The following is a 20,614-nucleotide window of genomic DNA, read 5'->3' as shown; positions in this document are numbered from 1 at the left end:
TGTAATTAGAAGAGTGTAAACATAACATTGCTGATAATCACATGCTCATGTTCTATGTCTGCCCTTGCAGAGGCCTGGATGTCAGAACCCAAAGACTTAGACAACCTATTGTATCAGTGTTTGACCTCAGAGGTTTTGACACTTCCCAGCACATCTCTCATGTCAGACATACTACAAAGACTTCTACATGACCTCTTACATTGGATTCAGTTTTCCACAATTATCTATCAACACATTTTAATCACCAGCATTAGCTCAACAATATTAATTCCTTTCTTTACGAATTAATCGTATCTGCTCTGGATGACTTGTTTCAATTAACCATGACGCCCCAGTAACACTTGAATTAAGCTGTGGAGCTCGACCTCCTGATCAACCCAGGCATGGCAGAGGAGACGACAGTTTGACCAGAGAGAGACGCGTTCTTTACATTCCACACCTCGGCCCCAGGGACTTCTGGTATGTGTATGGCTAATGAGAGCAAAGGGCTGCCAGGGTGTCAAATACAGCACCCTTTGAGGTGATAATGGGGTTTGTATCTGATATGCATGATACAGAATTTCAGGGTTTTAAGAACCAACACAAGTGAATCTTGGATCAAGCATCTGACAACACGATACACAAGGCGTATGGAGTGAGATCACAAGGGGATGAAGAGTCCTGGAGCCAGGTCAGGCAAGGATATCAGGGTTTCTTTTGCAATAACATATCTCCATTAATATTTATAACCCAAAATAATGTTTTGGTGTGCACCCCAGAGTATCAATTTAAGAGGTGTTATTCGCTGTAAAAAAAAAAAAGTAATGTAATTGATATTTTAAAGTAAATTTACTGCACAAGAAAGAGGTGTCCACCCAAACTGAAACTTAATTCAGTGGTTCCGCAGTGATGGTTCAGGAACAGTTGCAGATTTAAAATCTGAGAAGTGATGAGTCGGGATTGACTTCTAACAGGAGTATAATAGGCAGTCATCAACTGTGGGAGGAGTGTGTGCTAGAATGTGTCATGGTTTCTATTAGAGATCTACACACACACACACACACCTCGTTACTCATTGCCCCTTGCTTGTCTTTTGATGTCGTGGCAGATCCTGCCATCTTTGTGATTTTGTGCCATATATCACAGGCAAAAGCTTCTTGTAACGTCTAAGTTTGGGTTTTGGTTTTTAGGACTCAACAGTACTTTTGTGGTCGTCGTCTGTAGACTCTCTCCATGCTGTTTGACATCATTTTTGCGTAGGTAGTAGAAGATGTGAGTCAGACTTTTCATACCCAAACCATGTTTGGTCTATGCAACAGTGGTTGCCCCTCTTTGGTACAAGCAGCGTGTTTTGTCTTGGTCAGAGTCGTCCTCCTCCTCTTCTATAAAACCTTGTGCTGTGTCATGTTCTCCTCCATGTTTGTGTTGCCTTTTTTTAAATTCCCTTGTGGAAGAACATGATGCATTGTTCAAGTGATTAACAATATTGCTGTCAAGACTTATTAGCATCTGAACCACAAAAAGTAGCATCCAAAGGAGATGGTAGACGTTTGCCAAACATGGTCTTACTGCAAAGCTCTTTTGTTTCTCCACTTGTTTCAATCTTAAACTTTAAATCTTAAAGTTTTATTAAAAGGGAGAATCATATCTACAAGTATGTTGATGTTATCGAGCTCAGTCCATCATCAGAATTTACATGATTGCTAATGAGCTATTGTGCATTTCCTGTCTGTAGCTATTTGAACCTTGAGAAGACTATGAAATATCTCATCCTACAACTACTTGGCAGTGAGTAGTAATTTGACAGCAAATAGTGCGATACCTTGTAGAATCAGCTGCTGGTTAAACTAAAATACTGACAAAAATCAGTTTCATGTTGTTTAAACACTGTTAGAGATCTACCTACCGTGAAGCCAGCAAGATATGGATGGGAACAGATATTAAGATTTTATAATTCTTATTCTACTTAAAGGTTTTTAAAATCCCATTAAGGTGTCAATTATTATTAAATTATTTGACTATAAAAATTGTTTAAAAAGGAAACCCACCTTTTATATTCAACAGATTTCATCAGCCATATTTTCTTACTTATTGCTTTGATTAATCCATTAGAGAAGATTCCTCAAGTTATGCAACCAGATCAAAGGTTTGCAAAAAGATCAAAAGATCTTACAGCTAAGCAGACAGGTGAACAGGTATGTAGCTGTTATACACTTTTATAAACAGCTTTAAAACTGGGCTTCAACAGACTAAACTAGCCAAGCAAGAAAATCATCTCCATTGTAACCAGCCTCCAGGTACAGGAAACGTGCTCAGTAAGGCATGGAATATATAAGTGAGCATCATTTTGTCTAGAACAAGGGAAAAAAATAAAAAACACCCACACCAATGGCATAGGGTTAACCACAGCAGCTGAATACCTAACATGTCCAGAACCACACTACAGACATCTGTATCCTCCGAGAGGAATGTCTGAGGCCTAGAAAACAACTGGTTGCATAGCAACAAGACTGCAGAAAATGAGTAAAAAAAAACACAGTGATAGATACAAAGCACAACAATGAAACACACACAAAAAATGGATGAACAAGATTCCCTAAAGGCAAGAGGGGACATTCTTCTCATTCACACAAGACGCCAGCACACTTCATTTCCTTGCAGCTCAACATGTGATTCACACATGCACACTTCTAAAGGGCCTACAATGTCTGCTGCCCAGTGCTGCTCATAGCTCCATGGAAATTTCCACTTGAACAAGTCTGTACGGTTGAGACAAACAGCTGAGGCAGTAGCAGCAGCATTGCCGTCTCTTCCGGAACCATTTCTTAAGATTTACAACCTTTGAATGATTAGGCAGGAACAATACAACGCAGCACACTTCAGTTTTAGCGGAAACATGAGCTTTATATAGCTGAAGAGATTAAGTAGACTAACCTATACACAGATATACTGTAGTACAGTACACTTTTGGTACACAGCTACTGAAATAATCTTGGTCAAAAAAATAAATTCCTGAAATTGTGTCTGAGATAATTCCTTTATTTCTGAAAATATTTGAGACAACTATTGCAAGTTATAAAATATTTGGGGCAGGCAGAGTTCTATCCAAGTGCTCCTGCAGCACAAGATTAGGCAGGAACAATAAATGATGGATTCCTGATAATCGAAAGGCATGATTAGCCAGTGGCTGGTTACTAATGACAGGTGACAGAGAGAAAACATTTTCCAGTAGGTCTATAGTCATAGCAATAGCTTCAAGAACGTACTGTAATATAGAAGGACCTCTAGTGGGTCACGGACTCCTGTCATCTCTTTGGTGAGATCACTCTGAATGGACCTTGTATTCCCATGCAGTTAAGGATTGCCTCTGTCTCAAGTGTTTTCACATCTTCCTACTGTCTCCACAGTGCATGCTGTGATACAGTCCAGCACCTGTGGCGTTAAATAAATTATCAGGTGGAGAGGCACGACGCATATGACAGAAAATATTTTTTTAGAAAAGAACTTGGAACCAATCGAAGGCTGCCCACCCGAAGAGATTATTTTCTGATTTCGTCTGCCAGTTCACTGAATTGTGCAACCACAGTTATTATATTAATAAACTGCTCTTATGCTGTCAAATGCATCAAATGGCTGAAAGTGGCATTTTACAAATCATCTCTTAACAAAAGGTTCCCAGCTAAAATTAAGGTTTATTTAACAAATCTTTCATGTTCTCACAGCTCTATATTAATAGCTTATTATTATTCAGTAATCCAGATTGATTAATGATTATTAAATAATCTGTTGAGTGTATTAGTATAAAATTACAAAAAATATATATTAAATATGGCCCTAGAATTCAATGAATGACTCTTTGACAGAGACAACATCTGACTTCAACCTAGTTCTCTCGTCTTAACCGCTCTTCATATTTCAGCCTATCCCAGAATTCACATGTGTACCGACACTGCGTGGAGCAGCCAATGGCAGGGCAGAGAGGAAATGGTCTTGGAAGGCTGTCAGGCAGGGAGCAGTGAATGACCATATATGGTAAAATCTGCAGTCAGCAGGACTGAGCGGCAGAAGCGGCAGAGGCAATGGAGAAGTATAGAGATCTGGAACACACAATGACCAAAGTATGGTCAAAGACCCCGGATATCATGCACAAGCAGTGCATTTTTGTGTGAAGTGCAGCTTAGTAAAGCAGCCACAGTGGTGTATGTAAGACAGAAGAGAAATAATGTGTCACTGTGCACAGACCCAGGAATTACAAACTGCAAAGGTTGAGCGCTGGATGAATGGTGCATTGAGGGGTTGAATCCAAATCAAACACACCTCACATCTGATCGTCCTCTCTGCACAGAGGCAGCGTTTGAAGCACTAACGTGTAACATGCCTTCAACATTAGGCAATAGACTGTTGTGTTAAAGCTGCATGTTAAGACCAAAGATACTGATAGTTCAAAGTGACTCTCACTCAGAAAATAAAGATGCTGATGGCTAAAACAGGATAGAAAGCATATAACATTTAACAATACCATGATTTGATTTAATAAATAAGGAATCTATAGTTTAAGATTTAAATCACAGCAAGCTGTGAATGATTTACTAAGACTTCACTTCTCTTACACTGAGCGGACAGAGGAATTATAAGGATTTTTTTTTCACTGAATACTTGCTAGCTGCATTCACTCCCACTGCTTCCTTCATATGGAAATCAGGGAATAAATTAGCAGGCATCCAGCTAAGAAAGAGAAAGGGGGAGATTGAAAGCATGAGGGAAGGAACTGACATGTGTTGAGCTGGACATCTGATGCCCTCTATAAATCCCTGTGTTCTGACAAGAGGAAGCAACAATACTCGTGGCTGTGCTGAGTCACGGCAGCGTGCCACACAAACCTCAGCCTAGTGAGTCACACAGCTCCACCGGCTGACGACTCTAAATGAGGTGCAGACCTCAGGTCAGGTCAAAGACCCACAACAGCAACCTCTGAACTCCAGAAGATGTTTTTCCATCCATCTCCAGACACATCCAGTTCTGACAAAGTACATTTTCCTGAATATAAGCAGAAGGAGCACAATGCTTTTTTGAGGGCTTATAATCCCAACCATTCTCCTACAGTTATTGCATCACTACAGCAATTATGGTGCACAGTTGCATATGGTTTAATTGTGAAGGGGGAGGGAGCATCATCACACTTCTGCCTCCCCCAGTCGAAGTGTGGTAATGACAAAGGGCTGTGCTGGGAGTAAGCGTGGGACAAAGGCCCTGAGCAGCTGTCTGCCCACAGAGACCGTGAGCAACACAGCACAGGCAGATGGATAAGCTGGACAGATGCCCTCCCACATTAGGGATGGAAAGGGGTTTGAGGGTGGGGGCATTTATGGGATGTGTGTCAGAGCAACTAAATTAAATGAGACCCAAGCGATTCAGATTTCAACTGTCCTTCAAATCAAGCAGAATTTTATTCCCAAGGCAAAGCCAAGTCTGTCAGAGGATAAAGTAAAAACAGACAGTCGCAACTATAGAAGAAGGAAAAGCACACCGATTGATTTACACATTGTTAAAACAGTTTCTAAGTAAGCAGGAACATCATAATCTGTTTTAGTCCATTTATTAGAACTCATCCCAGGCACTGAGAGTAACTCTGTAATAAGAGTCCTCTGCAGTGAAGTCTAGTTCAGACTCCACTGGCCCCACTTTCAAGACCTGCATTGCCAGATGAGGCTACACTGAGATTTCCAGATGGACTTTCCTGGTCAGAAAAAGTCATTTGAAAAAAGCATGCTGATAAATTCCCAAAATAGCTGTTGAAAGAAAATCGCAAATAGATAAAGGATATCTGAAAATAATGTTCATATAGGGTGCTCAAAAAATCGATATGGCAATATATCGTGGCGTCCTCTTGCTGATGCACGCATCGTGCAGATGCTACTGTATCGATCGGCATCAAATGCTGTGACGGCTGTTTGAAAACGAAACATCACCTATGGTGCAGTGCAAATGAAGCCAATAGGTGGCAGCAGGCAAAAGAGCACCGTCTCAACCCAGAACAACATGGAAGAAACAGTGAAAACTGTTTCCCGCAGAAAACTCAAGGCCAAGATATGGAGCATTGTTTTGCAGACACCAGGAAGTCGGGACATAGTCATGCAATATGCAAGCTATGCAGAAACAATAAATACTGCAGCAGACCAACCTCCGTCTTCACATGACAAGACACCACGCTGATCAGCCGCTAGCAACAGGTACTACACAGCGTGTCGTCTCAACCAACCCTGAATGAGGCTTCAACTCAAATTCCTCAACATCCCAGTAAGAAGATCACAAATGCACTTTTATGCTTTATAGTAAGACTTGCGCCCGTACAGTGTTGTTGATAAGGCTTCAGGCAACTGCTTAATGAGTGTGAGCCACGCTACAATCCCCACTGTCGGTTCGTTACAGAGACTGCAGTTCCCCAGTTCGCAGATGAAGCAACAAGTCACTGAAGCGATCTTTCTGCAAACAGAGTTGCCATTACATGTGATGCCTGACGTCGAAACACCCAGTCATATGTAACTCTCACTGCCACCATATTTCTCAGACTGGAAATGGTCTCACCTCCTGCAGACCAGAGCTATGTTTGAAAGCCACACGGTCAAATATTGCAGATTTGCTAGGGTGGTTATGAATGGGGCTTGTTGACTAGGATCCTGTGTTGGTGACAGATAATGCCTCTAATATGACAATCGCACTTGGGAGTTAGTACGTGAATGCTTGCGCACAGTCTGATTTGGCCGCTCAACGGGCACTCAAGACGCCCACTGTTTCCGTCTACTGGGAAGAATTCGCAGCATCGTGGCTTTTAGGAAAGCACAATTGCAAGCCATGTCCTGAATGAAAGCGAAGCTACTAATCTCCCGAACACAAGTTCATGACAGATGTAGCTACGAGATGGAACAGCGCCTGTGATATGTTGGCGCTCTTAGCAGCAGCCCGCAATTTGCGAGCATTCTCTCACTGAGGTGCGGAAGAATGCCAGGAGTTGTGGACCTTAACTGAGCCGACCTGGCCTGTGCTGAAGATGTGGCTAAAGCCTGAAGCCGCTAAAAGTTGCAACACTTTATGTCAGAAGAAAGGACCCTACGCTGTCTGTTATAGCCGCTGCATGCCCAGCTGTGCAACGGCGCATGTCCAAGCAACAGACTCGGCTTACGGGGACATTAAAACACCATCCAGGGATCTTGGGAAGAGATCGTGAGCGACAGATCTTTCTGGCATCGCCTCAGCACTAGATCACGCTTTAAAGCGTTGCCCTTCTTGGAAGAACCAAGACAGGACACGATACCACGGGCAGCAGAGGCAGCGGTTTCTAGGTGGGGTTAATTAATTAGTTTACAGTGTTTTGCCGAAACAAACGACCTTTCACTTGACTTTGGTACAGCAGGTTGTGCAGTATAATGTAATGATATAACTATACAACTGTGACTCATCTTTTGTATTTATGAATGCTATGTGGTCTTGGTTATAAGCTTTATATACAGTCTATGTTCTAAGTACATTTTATGTTCTGATTTCAGAAGAACCAGAACTATGTACCAGAACAGAAAAGGCAAAACTTGTTCTTCCCACCCTGCAAGAGAAGAAAGGACTCTACCTGTGCTCTAGCAGATTTATTTGAGAGACATTTTCTCTTCCCAAAGACAAGACTACCTATGTCACTACATGATCAGGCACTTGATGAAATCAAGAAATACAAAGAGGCAGAGCCATTGGCTCTACTGGGGATCCACTAGTTGGTGGAGGGCACCAGGTTGCTTCCTTACTATCTAACAGCTAGGAATACCCTCTGCATCCCAGGTACAAGTGTTGCCGCAGAGGGTGTTCTCCACCACTGGGAATAGTTACAGCTCAGAGGAGTGCTCTGAAACCTGAGCATGGGATCAACTGGTGTCTCTGCACAAAATCTGAAACATGTTAAGCCTTAGCTGCCAGTACAAGGCCAATTTTAAGTTTGTTAAAAAGATTTTTTTTTATTATAATTTTGTCTTTATAAAAGAACTGATTTGCTGTGGACATTCTTATAGCAAATGGAAGTGCACTTAAAGTCAAGTGAAACCAGAGTATTATGGCTATTTTAAGTTTAAAGTTAAGGAATATTTTATTTGCATTTATTAATAACTCTGAGTTGAAGGAGAATTATTTTATTTAACATTGAAGATCTTTGTTGGCCAGAATTTTAAGTGTTTTAAGTTGTGCAATCCTTAAGGCTTTGCCTTTGTTGTTATATGGAATAATAAAAACAGCTGTTGTAGTAAATTCTGTGCAGGACATGGTCATTATTCAGCAAGAGTTTCGTCGTGGCCTCCGTTCGTGATCATCGATCGTGAGGTTGTGGCGATACAGCCCTAGTTCATATATGCCATTTGTCCTTTATGCTAGGCTGCAAAATTGGTTTGTGGCAATATATACTGTGGCATTGTCCAAAGTTAGACCGTCTGTACACAGCACACTACAGTTAAAAAATAACGTGGTATTTCCCTTTCGGGTCCAGCTTCCTAATGCGTGGCCTGTAGAAATGAGGAAATCACTATATCTGGAGGATTAGTCTGTGTCACGCCTGCCAGCTCGAATGTGGGAAGATCTAAAATAAAGTTAAGGTCTCCTTTAATCGGTCACTTTGCCCGAGGTTTGATCTGCACATAAAGACCTCAGTCTCACACCACTTCTTAATTCAGTAGTGAAAGTAGACTTTGTTCAGCAGACTCACTGTACTGGAACATAGCCCGCAGAGGGCAGCTCATTCAAACACAGAGGAGTGTGAAACAAGTCAAGCTCATAGCTCACCTCCAGTACAAGCTCAGTATGAATGAGGTGCTGAGAGGCGTAATCTGTGTGATGACAGGCCGAAGGATCACTCCCCTAAGCCAGAGGCTTCTCCGATGACATGGCAGTGTACTGGTGTACACTAATTACAGGCCCAGGTTGGATCTGTCAACAGTTTTGCAATACTTATGCCACTAACAGTGTCAGGACCTGCCACTTGGCCGTCGCTTGGAGTGACAAACAGAAACAGCAGCAGCCAGCATTTGACAATTATCAACCATAATGGCACCCAGGGGCTCACCGGAGGATGTGCCAGAGTCCTGTGATAGATTCAGTCTGGCCTCTATTGCACCTTAATTAGGCCAATTATGACAGCAGGGGTTAAAACAAAAAGGAAGGGACATATTCACAGAGCTAACTTGTTTACAACCCAACACTCTTAAAATGCTGCCCTGCCCTACCCAAGAGCCTTTCTAGTTCAAGTGGAGTGATTCCTTATATGGAGGTTTGAATCAGGCAATCATTCACTCCAGGGCTTTGGAGGAGTTTCTGTTGTACAAATTAGGGTGTGTGAAGGCTCACAGGTAACATCAAGGTAGACTGACATGTAGAGGCAGCAACCCTGCTTGTCAGAGGTAGAGTCTTCAATCCAGTTATTATATGGTGTACACAAAACACAGGAAGTAGGCTTGTTAATGTCTTCAATTATTATCATTATTATCTCCCCCTTGTATGCGCGGACATTAATATTCATTGAAATGTGATAACTCAGATAGCAGTTTTTCTCTGGGGGGTGGGGGGCATGAAATAATCACTCATTAATCGTAATCGAGGTAAAAGTTTGAAATAATCGTGATATTGATTTAAAGTCATCTCGCCCCCAGCCCTATCTAGAAGTTGTAAATGCATTCCTGCTTACAGATCCTGTTTCTCTCCATCTGGTTGTCTGATGTGTTCTGTATAAAATACAGTGATTATTCACTGTGGCATTTATTACTACATGATACACAATGAACTCACCTTGTGTAGGGGGAGAACGAGGAAGGCTCCACCACCACTGGCCTCAATGATTATGGCAACAAATTTGGGATTGACTGCACAGAAGGAGCTGTCCCATGTGACCCTTGAAACCCGGATATCATCGTAGCACTGGTCATTTTTCACCGTCTGGCCAAAGACGTGACGGAATTTGCTCGACCGTACGACACGTTTCATATCTGTGGAAGGAACAGAGAATAGGATTAAAACCACAAATAGTCACAAGATAACAGGTATACAGCACGGAAGCCAGCAATATGAACAGACATATGTGTATTTTAGCAACTTGAAAGAACAGTTAACATCTCATCCATACAAAGTAAAGCTGTTGTAACAGAACAAGATCATGTGCTGTTTTTTCCACAACACATTCCCCCTCCAGATGTGTTTGACTCTCACTCTGAGGGTGTTTTGCAACAAACCACTCCTATTTACTACTCCAACAGGTCTCCCTGGGATTTCATATATATATATATATATATATATATATATATATATATATATATATATATATATATATATATATATATATATATATATATATATATATATATATATATATATATATATATATATATATATATATATATATATATATATATATATATATATATATATATATATATAAACTAACATATGATTTGATTTCAAATGACTTCAAACTGTTTTTTCATCTTCCATTGTGCCAAATATAAACATCTGAAATACTAAGATGCTTTATCACTTAGCAACACTTAGATAGAGCCACTTCCAAAGGAAAATAGGACATACCCAATCCAAACAAAAACAGACTTTGTAGCTGGTTCAGCTAAAATCCTCAACAAGACAAGAATCTGCTGGCAGACAGGAGAGCTTTAGAAAACAAGCCCATTCAAAAGCTACAAGTCCCACTACTCTGCTTACAATAACAGAGCACTTCCAAAGATAATGGAAAGCTGGCCAGATAAACGGCCAGAATGAAGGTCCAATCTAACCTACAACATCGAGAAGACTAAAGCTCTTTAGCAGTATTGTGAACCTTCGAAAAAAACGTTTTTATTTTATTTTTTTGAATCAGCACATGGTAACAGTTCCCAGACTGAATTTCCAACATGACCAAAGCCCAGCACAGGATGTGAGACATGTTTTGGAGGTGGTTTTCCATTGTGTGTATGTGTGTGTGTGTGTGTAAAAGAGAGAGGGAGAGAGGGAGCGAGAGAGGGAGAGAGCATAAGTGCAGCAAGAGAGGCTCATATGGCGTGTTTCCGACAGCACAAGATTGCAAAACAAGCAGGAAGTTCTTCCTGTTGGGATGTGGGCGTGTCCCAGCTAGACATGTCTGTAAAACACGTCAGTCAATACAACCATTTACCTTTTCAGATTTGTAAACCCGGTGGGCTCAAAGACAAATTTCTTCACATTAGATCGAGCAGTTAATGGCACTTAAATGTTAATCTTTCTTAAACCGAAGAGAAGTTACATCAGATTCTGTTAATCCTCCCCTCAATTTATCTGGATCAGAAGGGCATCTGTCTAGGAAACTGACTTTGATTACTGCGGGAAAGGCTGACGCAGACCAAGAGCAGCTGACTGACATCCAATTATAAAATCTCCAGAAATCCTTATAGATATTTTCTAGTTGTGGGAGAGAAAAAAAACACTGGATTCATTTTGAAAGCAAGAAATTGATTCTCAAAGATTCTTCATTCTTTCATTTCTAAAAAAACAAACAAAAAACATTGGCATGCCAGAATCAGGCTTTTGTCATTACTGAGAAAACCTTACATAACAATTGGGAAAAGCTGTCAATTCTTACAATACTTACTTAATATTCCTCATTTGATAAATGAATCGAAAAACATGATTGTTAATGGTGCAAGCAGAAACTGCCGCTGCTGCCTGTTATTGTTGGAGTGCAAGTTTTTAACTCTGTTAACCATGATTCTTTATTTATAGCTGTGAATATTTATATGTGCACAATCATTTTAAGCCTTTACTCTTATTCAACTGGCCTGACATACACAAGGCAGCTGTCACATATGTACTCTATGTGAAAATACAAGCAATTCTAAATGAGGTACTGTTTGTACCATATGTATTAGGCAAGTTCGAGGTTATGTGTCTGCCCTCAGCCACATACTGTATTTTCCTCTGCACAATAAACTGACAATGATGGGCTTGTGTACTATATAAGCTGAGTCAATGGTGAACAGCCCTTGGCTATTTGAATCTACTGATTTATCTGCCAAACTCAAAAGATCAAAAATTAGGCATCTTGTGTCTCCTGGTGTGCTGAGGAACTTGAGTCTTCACAGCTTAAGACTCCAGGTCTTTCTACAATAGACCAAATATTTTACAGAACAGATAGATTCGGGGTGATTTTACCTTAAAAAGTTGTTTAGTTGCTGATCCAAGATTTATTTGTTTGCTGCTTTGTATGACAAGAAATGCTCAAAGACCAGTGAGGTGACTGTTGAGCTAACCTCCTTAATATAATTTCTTTACCTGATTCAATTAAGCAATTATATGATGAAAACCTTTTAACATGTCATATTGAATTATATGGTATTGGTGCAACTATGGAAAGTTCCTAGCCAATGTCTTTGAATGCTCATCACTGATGCTGACCTCTAGATATCCAGCAAGGTGTTGAATGACTTAGGCATGCTGAATTTCATAGTGAATGTTTTGCTTAGTAGAGCCCAAGTCCACTTCATGCTATGAACACTGCATTGGTGTTTGTTTGGCTGCAATCTGTCTCCAAGGCATGCTGCTTAGCAACATCAGGGAAACATCAAACTAGACAAAAAGTACACAATACCAAAGTAAGAAATGCTAACATAATTGGTTAACTTGCAATGCATGTTATAGATGCAGGAGAGCTATATAAGGTGTGTTATCACCATAATAGTGTGACTAGCCCTGGCAGAACAATCACTGCATTCTTGAGGTGTGTCAGGGCCTGCAGAAAGATCTCAAGCCCCAGTATTCGCCAGCCCCGCGAACAGCAGGAAATATCAATATGTTACCATTTTAACAACCAACCACTCTGAGGATAAAAGATCAGGACTAGTTCTACCCCAATAGGCCGAAAAACAATACCGAATTGCGATGTGACCTATGATGTAGTCACAAAAACAAGACATCAGGTCAGGATTTCTGACAAAATTTGGAAATATACTCAATAGAAATTACTTAACACAAGTAAAGTTGAATTAGTTTTGAACAGAGTGAATAACCATTGTTAGAGCTTTTTGTACAACGTGTAAGAATAGCCGTGCATAAACTAGATTGCCGAAACATGAAACCTTTATGGAGAGGGCTGGGCTGTATCAGCGTACACACTGCAGGTCAGAGCGGACTGGGTGGGGTTGCAGCTGATTATGCAATACTGGGTTTTGGTGAATGAAGGAAAGGAAAAAAGGAAAATTACATCCAAATTCACTTTTGGAAGGAAAGCATTTATTTTTATACTGTATTTATGTGAGCATTATTGCACTTGGACATAAAACTATTGCTGTCATGGACTAGGACTCAAATCAGACTCAAGTATAAATGCAGATAGCTTCAGGCTCAACATAAACCTGAAATCATTTTTAATAACAGATCTGTTAACTCAAACCTTAGAGCTATAAAAGACAAGAGCTGTTTTGAGCCTCCCATACAGAACTTTATCCATGGTTTCAAACACATCTTACCACCCTGCCTGGGAAAGGTAAATCCTAACCTCCACAATGGTCAAATGCCAAACCAATAACTCCCTTATCCCTCAGGACTCTTACGTAAGAGCATCACTATCCCTTACTCGCACCTGATGAGCCGAGCCTGAAATAAGTAAGCTTCCGAAAATACAGGAGGCAGCAGAAAATGAAGGTGAATGCTTGCCTGTTTACAGGGTTGTAGCCAGGACTCTAACATTATTTTAGGATTTTCCTGTTGAGTTAAATTCTTTTGGTGGATCGAGTTCTATGTGGGTTTATATCCTATATCATCCTGGATAAATCTATGCAGTTGAAAAGCTTGGTCAGAGATTTTGTGGAAACAGACAGGTTTTAAAAGACTTTTTTAATAAGAACCATAAGAAAATGATTATTACTTCTGCATGCAACCATATAAACAAGGGCTGTGTGAAGCACTGAAAGGCTGGCACTAGTCCGACAGACTAAACTAAGCACGTCACATACAGACTCACCTTGGGGAAATGCTACACTACTCGGTGGCACTCTCCTGAGATTTACAGCTCACTGATCGAGCTCTAATTCAAGCAAAATGACCGCAAGTATCTGTTGGGCAAATCGGATGAGAGGAAAGCTATGTACCTTATTGCCTCTTCCACCAGTGGAGCTGACTCTGATGTGCAGAGACAGAAAGAGGACCCCCACAGCCTGAGGAAACGACAACAGGACGTGGGACCGGAGTGACACAGTTTTTAGCATCCTTCTCTGTATTCCTTCTATATCCTTCTCTTCACTCACATCTGATTGTTCTGTTGAGGAAATGTGGGTCCTTTGGCAAGCAGAGTGCTGTACCTCACTTTCATTGATTTTTCATCTCCTTGTAATATTACAGAAAGAAGTCTTGTTTTACATTAAAATGTGTTACCTTGCTAAATTTAAGTTCTATACATTTGGTTGTACTTTCGTTTTCTTTGAATCTAAATAACAGACAATTGTACACAGCTACACAACAGTATAAAAAGACAAATGAACAACAGAATTTGGGTCTTTCATCCTTGAGTTTGAACTCTTGTGTTAGGCAATGGAAGGTTTGCCTCTCATTTCTACCTCAGAGTTACAGAACAGATTGCTATCCTCCATTAAATCTCCGGAAAATCTTTTTGCTCTGACATAAGGCTGCAAAAGAGCTACAGAGGAAAAGTAAAAAAATAAATATTATTGAGGGTTCATGTTTGGCCAGTTTGCCAGAATGTAATTCCTAGAACATTTGTTGTTACTGGAAGAACAAATAACTTTTCAGTCACTTGATCCAAGATCCATCTCTTTAACAGAACACTAAGATCAATGAAGCTATTGAAGATGACCGTGTTCCAGGAAAGTCTTTATTTCTCCTCTTCCTTCATGTTACTGAGTCATCAAAAGTCTTTAAAACTGGGGTATCCACCCTTTGGAAAGCGACTTAATGGCACATCCTCAGAAACAGGAGACATTTAATGCTGCCTATCCCTGCCACGTTCAATTATGTTCACACATTCCAATTACGACATGGAGCCACCCCATTCTGCCAACAGCTATTTGTACTCCAACGGGTTTCTCATTGTCAGGCTTGCACTATATTATTACATATCATTGTCCCACCCTCAAAATAAAGACAATTTACAGAGATGTCAGAAGACAAACCTTGGTCTTCACATCCAAGAGGACTCTGGAAAAGGATGAGATTTACTAAACTGCTTCACTATCAGATCTCCACTATGGCAGATAACCAGTCAAACCCAGATTAGAACCAATTGCCTGTTACAGTTCTGAGAAACTAAAAGAGTCTAGTTAATTTAGGCACACTAAACAAGTTTGAACATTATTCTTAAATGCAAAGTCTAAAAATAGTCACATTTGTCCCCACTGTGATGTTGAGGGAGCGAAACTATCCCTGATGTTGTGTTTTATAATGTTTTTGATGAGTGAGATGTGACATAACATGAAAATCCCAGCCACAAATCAGGATGAGCGGATGTAAAAGAGGGAGGGGCGGCAGAATTAGAGCCGAAAGCCTCTAAACAGTCTCCAAAGCAGTTCTTTTAGAAAAATGCTATACACTGTGTACCACTACAGTATACTGTGTGTTATGAGTGGCAAAAAGGTTTTAATGATTTTTTTCATCACAACATTTATTCCCGAATCGATATTTATTATTTACACTGGCCTAGTGTAATAACAGCTAGCAAGCTAAAGGTTAGTGCCAGGGCTAGCAGGTTAGCCTGTTAGCATCTGCCGGGGAATCGTAGAGCTGTTGGTTGGTTCAACAGGAGCTTTGTCACAGTCATATTGAATAAATCCTCATATTCAATGGTGGATTTATTATAATATATTATTGTATTATCTAACCTAAAGCCCTATAGCCTAAAGACCTGTTAAAAGGTCATACTAATATTTAAGCATGGCTTTAAAACAGATTCAAGGGGTTTGTGGAAATGATGTTGCTGTAATAAAACTCTAAAACATTGACTGATGTGTGATGTGCACTGCTTTTAGGAAAAGGGATTCATTATGGCCAACTTTTGTGATAGTATAGAATCATATTGCCCCAGCCCTACTGTATGTGCATGAAAGTGTCTATTACTTCTTCATTGGCCCAGTGTAGTTATTCCTGAGGTTGTTAACCTAAAACGGTATTGACTGTAATGTTTACAGAAAATAGACCTGTCCTTTAAAACAGGTTGAACTGGTCTAGGCGGTAAAAGCCCACTCGTCATCCCACAGCCTGTTAGTGCAGCCAGAGATAAACACTTCCAACAAGAAATACGTCATCTTGAAGGCTGCAAGAAGAAAGGTAGATATTTTATCTTTCAGTCAGTTACTTTACCATAACCAACTTTGATCAATTTCAGCACTAGAAAATACACTTTGCTGTTATAAGCGCAAAAAACGTTTTGACTGCAAAGCAGAATTTTATTTGTTTTATCTTATTTGTCAAGTTGATCACAATCCGAAATTTGTCTCATCTGGAGCCATTTATCTTTAAAGGTGCAGCCTGAAGCTGAGGTCATTGGCGTGTGTAAAGCCCTCTGCAGGCACACACAATCAGCAAATAAAACAAAGCTCAGCCATGTTTCGCAACAGGTCTTATCTGCTATGCATTTCATTTTGCAAGTCCTTTGTCTGTGCTTTTCATCATTGTTGTTATTGTCGCCGTTTCTGCAATGCTAGCGTCATCTTGGTAGCTACAGCTGGCCATTCATGTAAAATACGTCTTTTCAACAGAGGTAGGCTAATCACTACACTACTGGGGGTATTGTATGTATATATATACACACATACATACACAGTGGTTTTGGGCTGCATGCAAAGCTACAATATGCTTGTCCACTAACATCAGCCATTTACAGTAATTTCAAGACAGTTCAGCCATTAATGTAAAAATTCAAGATTCTTGACTTTTGGCACATCTTGAATTGGTTGTAATTTATTCAGGTGTCACTTTCCCAGTGTTGGTGGAGTTAACGTGACTGTCACATGACGCACAGAACTGTCCTTGTCTAAGAATAAACTATAACAATCAACGGTGATGCATGATGACCAATTAATATTCCTTATTTCATGGGCAAGTTAGAATTGTAGTGCTAATGCATATGCAACTAAAATAATTTTTAAAATAATTAGAATACTAATTAAGATGTTGATTACGATGGAAAGGACTGAGGCTTTCAAAGAATTTGCATCAGCTCTACACTATGTCAGATGCTTTAATTGTGTTATTTTAGAGACATAACCGTCGTTGATGGTCACAGACTTTTCTTTCCCACACTTTGCTACCCACGCCACCCCTCGCCCCCACACACCAGCGATGTCGCCTCACTGCTCTCCATACACTGGCTGCCTTTTTGCCTTTTGTCACCAAGACTGCATGAGACGCCACCTAAATCCCCTTCCTGTAACCAAGGCCACGGACCACCATTGTAATCAGATTCCAGCTACATTCCAGTGCATTTTGCAACAATGAGATAAGGTGCAGTTTTTTCACCATTTTCCAACCCCAAGTGATCATGCAGTCTGCGGTCTGCTCAGTTTAAATGCAACTGGAACGCAATACATTATGCACCACTGTACGTGTGGTACTTTGTAGAGGAAATGAGATTTGCAGACATGAGAATAATGTGGCTGAACATCCAGCCTCGTAAAACAGACAATAAATTACTGGCTCCAATCAACAGCATGTAAGTGTGCCAGGCATTAAAATACGAAAAAGTTTCAACACCAAAAGTCAAATGATTAGGTTTTGCCAACTTCAGCATTCCAAAAACAGGGAAAAAACAGACCCCTCAGATTCACATATGGAAACACAAACTTATCAGAAACTGTCTGTTGAGCGTGAAGCTGAGCATGCCTTGACCTGTGCTTGAGCACTAACCCCTTTTTTCAACTTTCTATGCTGCGAGACTTAAGGCGCTAAATCCTAAACTTCTTATCCTGCTTAAAAGTCAAAGTTTAATAGGAGACCACTTTAAAATCCTATAAAATTACTCACAACAGGAAAAGCTTCAGTTTAGAGGATTGTTTGTGTGTAGAGTTACTTTTATATATGCATCCACTCAAATCAAACCTAACATCTGCCTGGTTTTTTTTCAAGCAGCTTTCCTATCAGACACTGACTAAACACATCTAAAAGAAAAGGACAAAAAAACAAATCTCATTATTAATCATTGACTCTTAAACATTACTGTGAGAGTACAAAGCATGATCCTTCCTCTTCCTGATCAGTTACTTCCCCCTCCCCCAGAGAGCAGAGCACAAACCACTGCTCCATTTCAACAGATGTCAGCTGTGGTGGGAATGACCAGTGGAAGAAATAGTGCATCTGCATGAATCTGCTAGAATTGCTTAGCTATAAAGCTAAAAAAGGGGAGGTTCAAAATAACAGAGGACATCTGAACTTCATGAATGATTGAGAGTTCAAGCAAATCCAGCAAAAGTTTTTTTCCTGGTATCAAAAGATTAACTTCGATCAATCAATAAACACAAAACTTCATCGAGTATACATTCTGCTTGTGGTTTAATAAATGAAGGGAATTGGCTTATTTTTTGAGTCACCTTTTCGTTATTTTATTCAAGAATGTTTTTGATGCCTTTGTCATTTGTGCATTTTCCCAAAACACTGCGATTAGTCTATTGGTACAGTCAGTGGGTTGTGTCAGTGTGCAAACAATTAGCGGCACAGATTTATACATGTGATCCTCTTCAGCCAACGGGCTGGTACATACTAACAAAAAACAAACAGATAAGCACACTAATATGCTAAGCAGGTGGTTAGATAATGAGATTTTTCTTTCCATGTTTCTTAAAATAAACTCCTGAACGCTATGTGTGTGGGGGTAAATGAACCTGAAGTAAAACCAAAAACTTAAGGAATTTACAAGCTGTAGTTTTTCACTCTGAAGGTTTCTGTCCTGTCAAGTCCTCTTGAAAAAATGCTGTGAGATAACAGCATCTTGTGCAGACAGGACCAAACACAAACTGAGGTATGTCAGACATGTTGAAAGAATGGGATCTATGTTTCCAAATGAGATGCAGAGACCAAGCTATTGACTCCACATAAGGTTGCTTTCCATAGGATGCTGATTATTCCAGCAAAATGATGTGAGAACTACCACCAGGAGGGATAAACTACTTTCTCTTCAATATACATATTATTTAATACACAAAAGAGAACCCAAGCTCGGACTGCTACTTCTAAACCATTCCAGCACAGCAATGAACAGTGAGATGGCCAGCAGGGAACAGGTGGACTTAACCAGACCTTACTTAACAAAGATTAAATACATTTCATGGATATGCTGGATTATTGGAGGTTCATGATATTCTCAAAACCAATTCAAAATGTTCAAAATGCACTCCACAGTTCACCACAGCCCACATAAGAGTGTCTTGCCACAGCAGATAGGAACCAAGCCCCTGCTCACATCTCATGCTTAGTTTCCCTCTGCTTCCTGACCCACTTCCTCTTTCAGCCCAGGCACAGGAAGGCAGGCTTCTCTCTTCTAAAGACCCTGTAGTGCCGCACAACCAGCAGGGGTTGGTGCGTCTGGAATGGAGAACAAGCCCAAACAGGGTTGTAGTTACGCTGACTGTCAACCCTGGGGCCGTTCCCTCAAGCCTACACCTGCTCTGCAACCCACAGTGAGGAAAATTCCTTCAACCCAAAGTTGATTGCACCATAGGAGCTGAGTAAAGTCGTTCAATACAAGGACTTAATATGTAAATAATCATGCTGCCCTTTTGGCACACCAACCATGCCCATTACAAATCAAACTGCCCTAATGTCATGAGGAGGCAAATGAGCTGGTGGTGGTGGCATACAGACAAAGAGGTCACACAGGGGACTATTTGGATCATCACCCAGTCATTAGTGCTTGACTTGAGACTATTTATGACTGCCAAGTGAGGAGGAAAGCACCATTAAGTCTTCACTGACCTCGCAACAACCGTCAGTTTATGATTAGGTTCCAAGCACAAGGGCTTGTCCAGAATTGTACTGGTATTTGGGAATTGCATTGCCTGTAGCTCCAAGGCCGAAACGAGCCAAATGTTAAAGACGGGGCCAAGTCATCATACTTGAAAGACAATTGGAATCAGTGAATAATGGAAATAATCTTTGCTATTTATTGCAGCCCTACTTGTGACACTCCCTGTCAAACCACTCACTGAGCAAACCCCATTTTAACTACAACACACGTGGTCCAGTCATGGAAACGTTTTTGCTAAATATTAAGGCAGACCAAAATAATCGGACAACGAAGAGTCTTAAAATAAAGTAATCACATATTGATTTGACAAAGTTAGACAAAAACCGAAACAGCTGTCAACATAAAGCTGCTGGACCCCGGACATGACACTTCTCTGTCTGACCTCATTGACAAGAACTACAGCAACCAATGGAGGTTGAGTTTAATGTCATACCAGCAATTTCCCACACGATGTACACACACAGTCAGACTAATGGGGGACTCAATTATGCATGAAACTGAGCTTCATTTGTGAAGCAGCGATCACGTCTATGCTGCGACCCTTTTTTCTTCCATACCAGTGTGTTAGTGGGTCAAATCCGAACCTAATAACATCAATACTGGGTTTAAATTTAAAAATAATAGGGGGGG

The 20,614-nt window shown here is 40.5% G+C and overlaps 1 protein-coding gene across 2 annotated transcripts in view; it reads right to left on the bottom strand.

Annotated features, from left to right (window-relative positions):
- LOC118114928 (coronin-1C-A) overlaps nucleotides 1–20,614 on the bottom strand; it is a 35,412-nt gene that overhangs the window by 11,200 nt on the left and 3,598 nt on the right. For both annotated transcript variants that reach the window (XM_035165690.2, XM_035165691.2), the window contains exon 2: nucleotides 9,790–9,986. In XM_035165690.2, the coding sequence (XP_035021581.2) occupies nucleotides 9,790–9,986 (197 nt within the window). The remainder of the gene's footprint in view (nucleotides 1–9,789; nucleotides 9,987–20,614) is intronic.

The sequence above is a fragment of the Hippoglossus stenolepis genome, chromosome 9 (genome assembly GCF_022539355.2).
Source record: "Hippoglossus stenolepis isolate QCI-W04-F060 chromosome 9, HSTE1.2, whole genome shotgun sequence".
NCBI classification, from domain to species: Eukaryota; Metazoa; Chordata; class Actinopteri; order Pleuronectiformes; family Pleuronectidae; genus Hippoglossus; species Hippoglossus stenolepis.
Note: the sequence above shows the minus strand (reverse complement) of the source record. Positions and strands in the feature narration are given on the sequence as shown.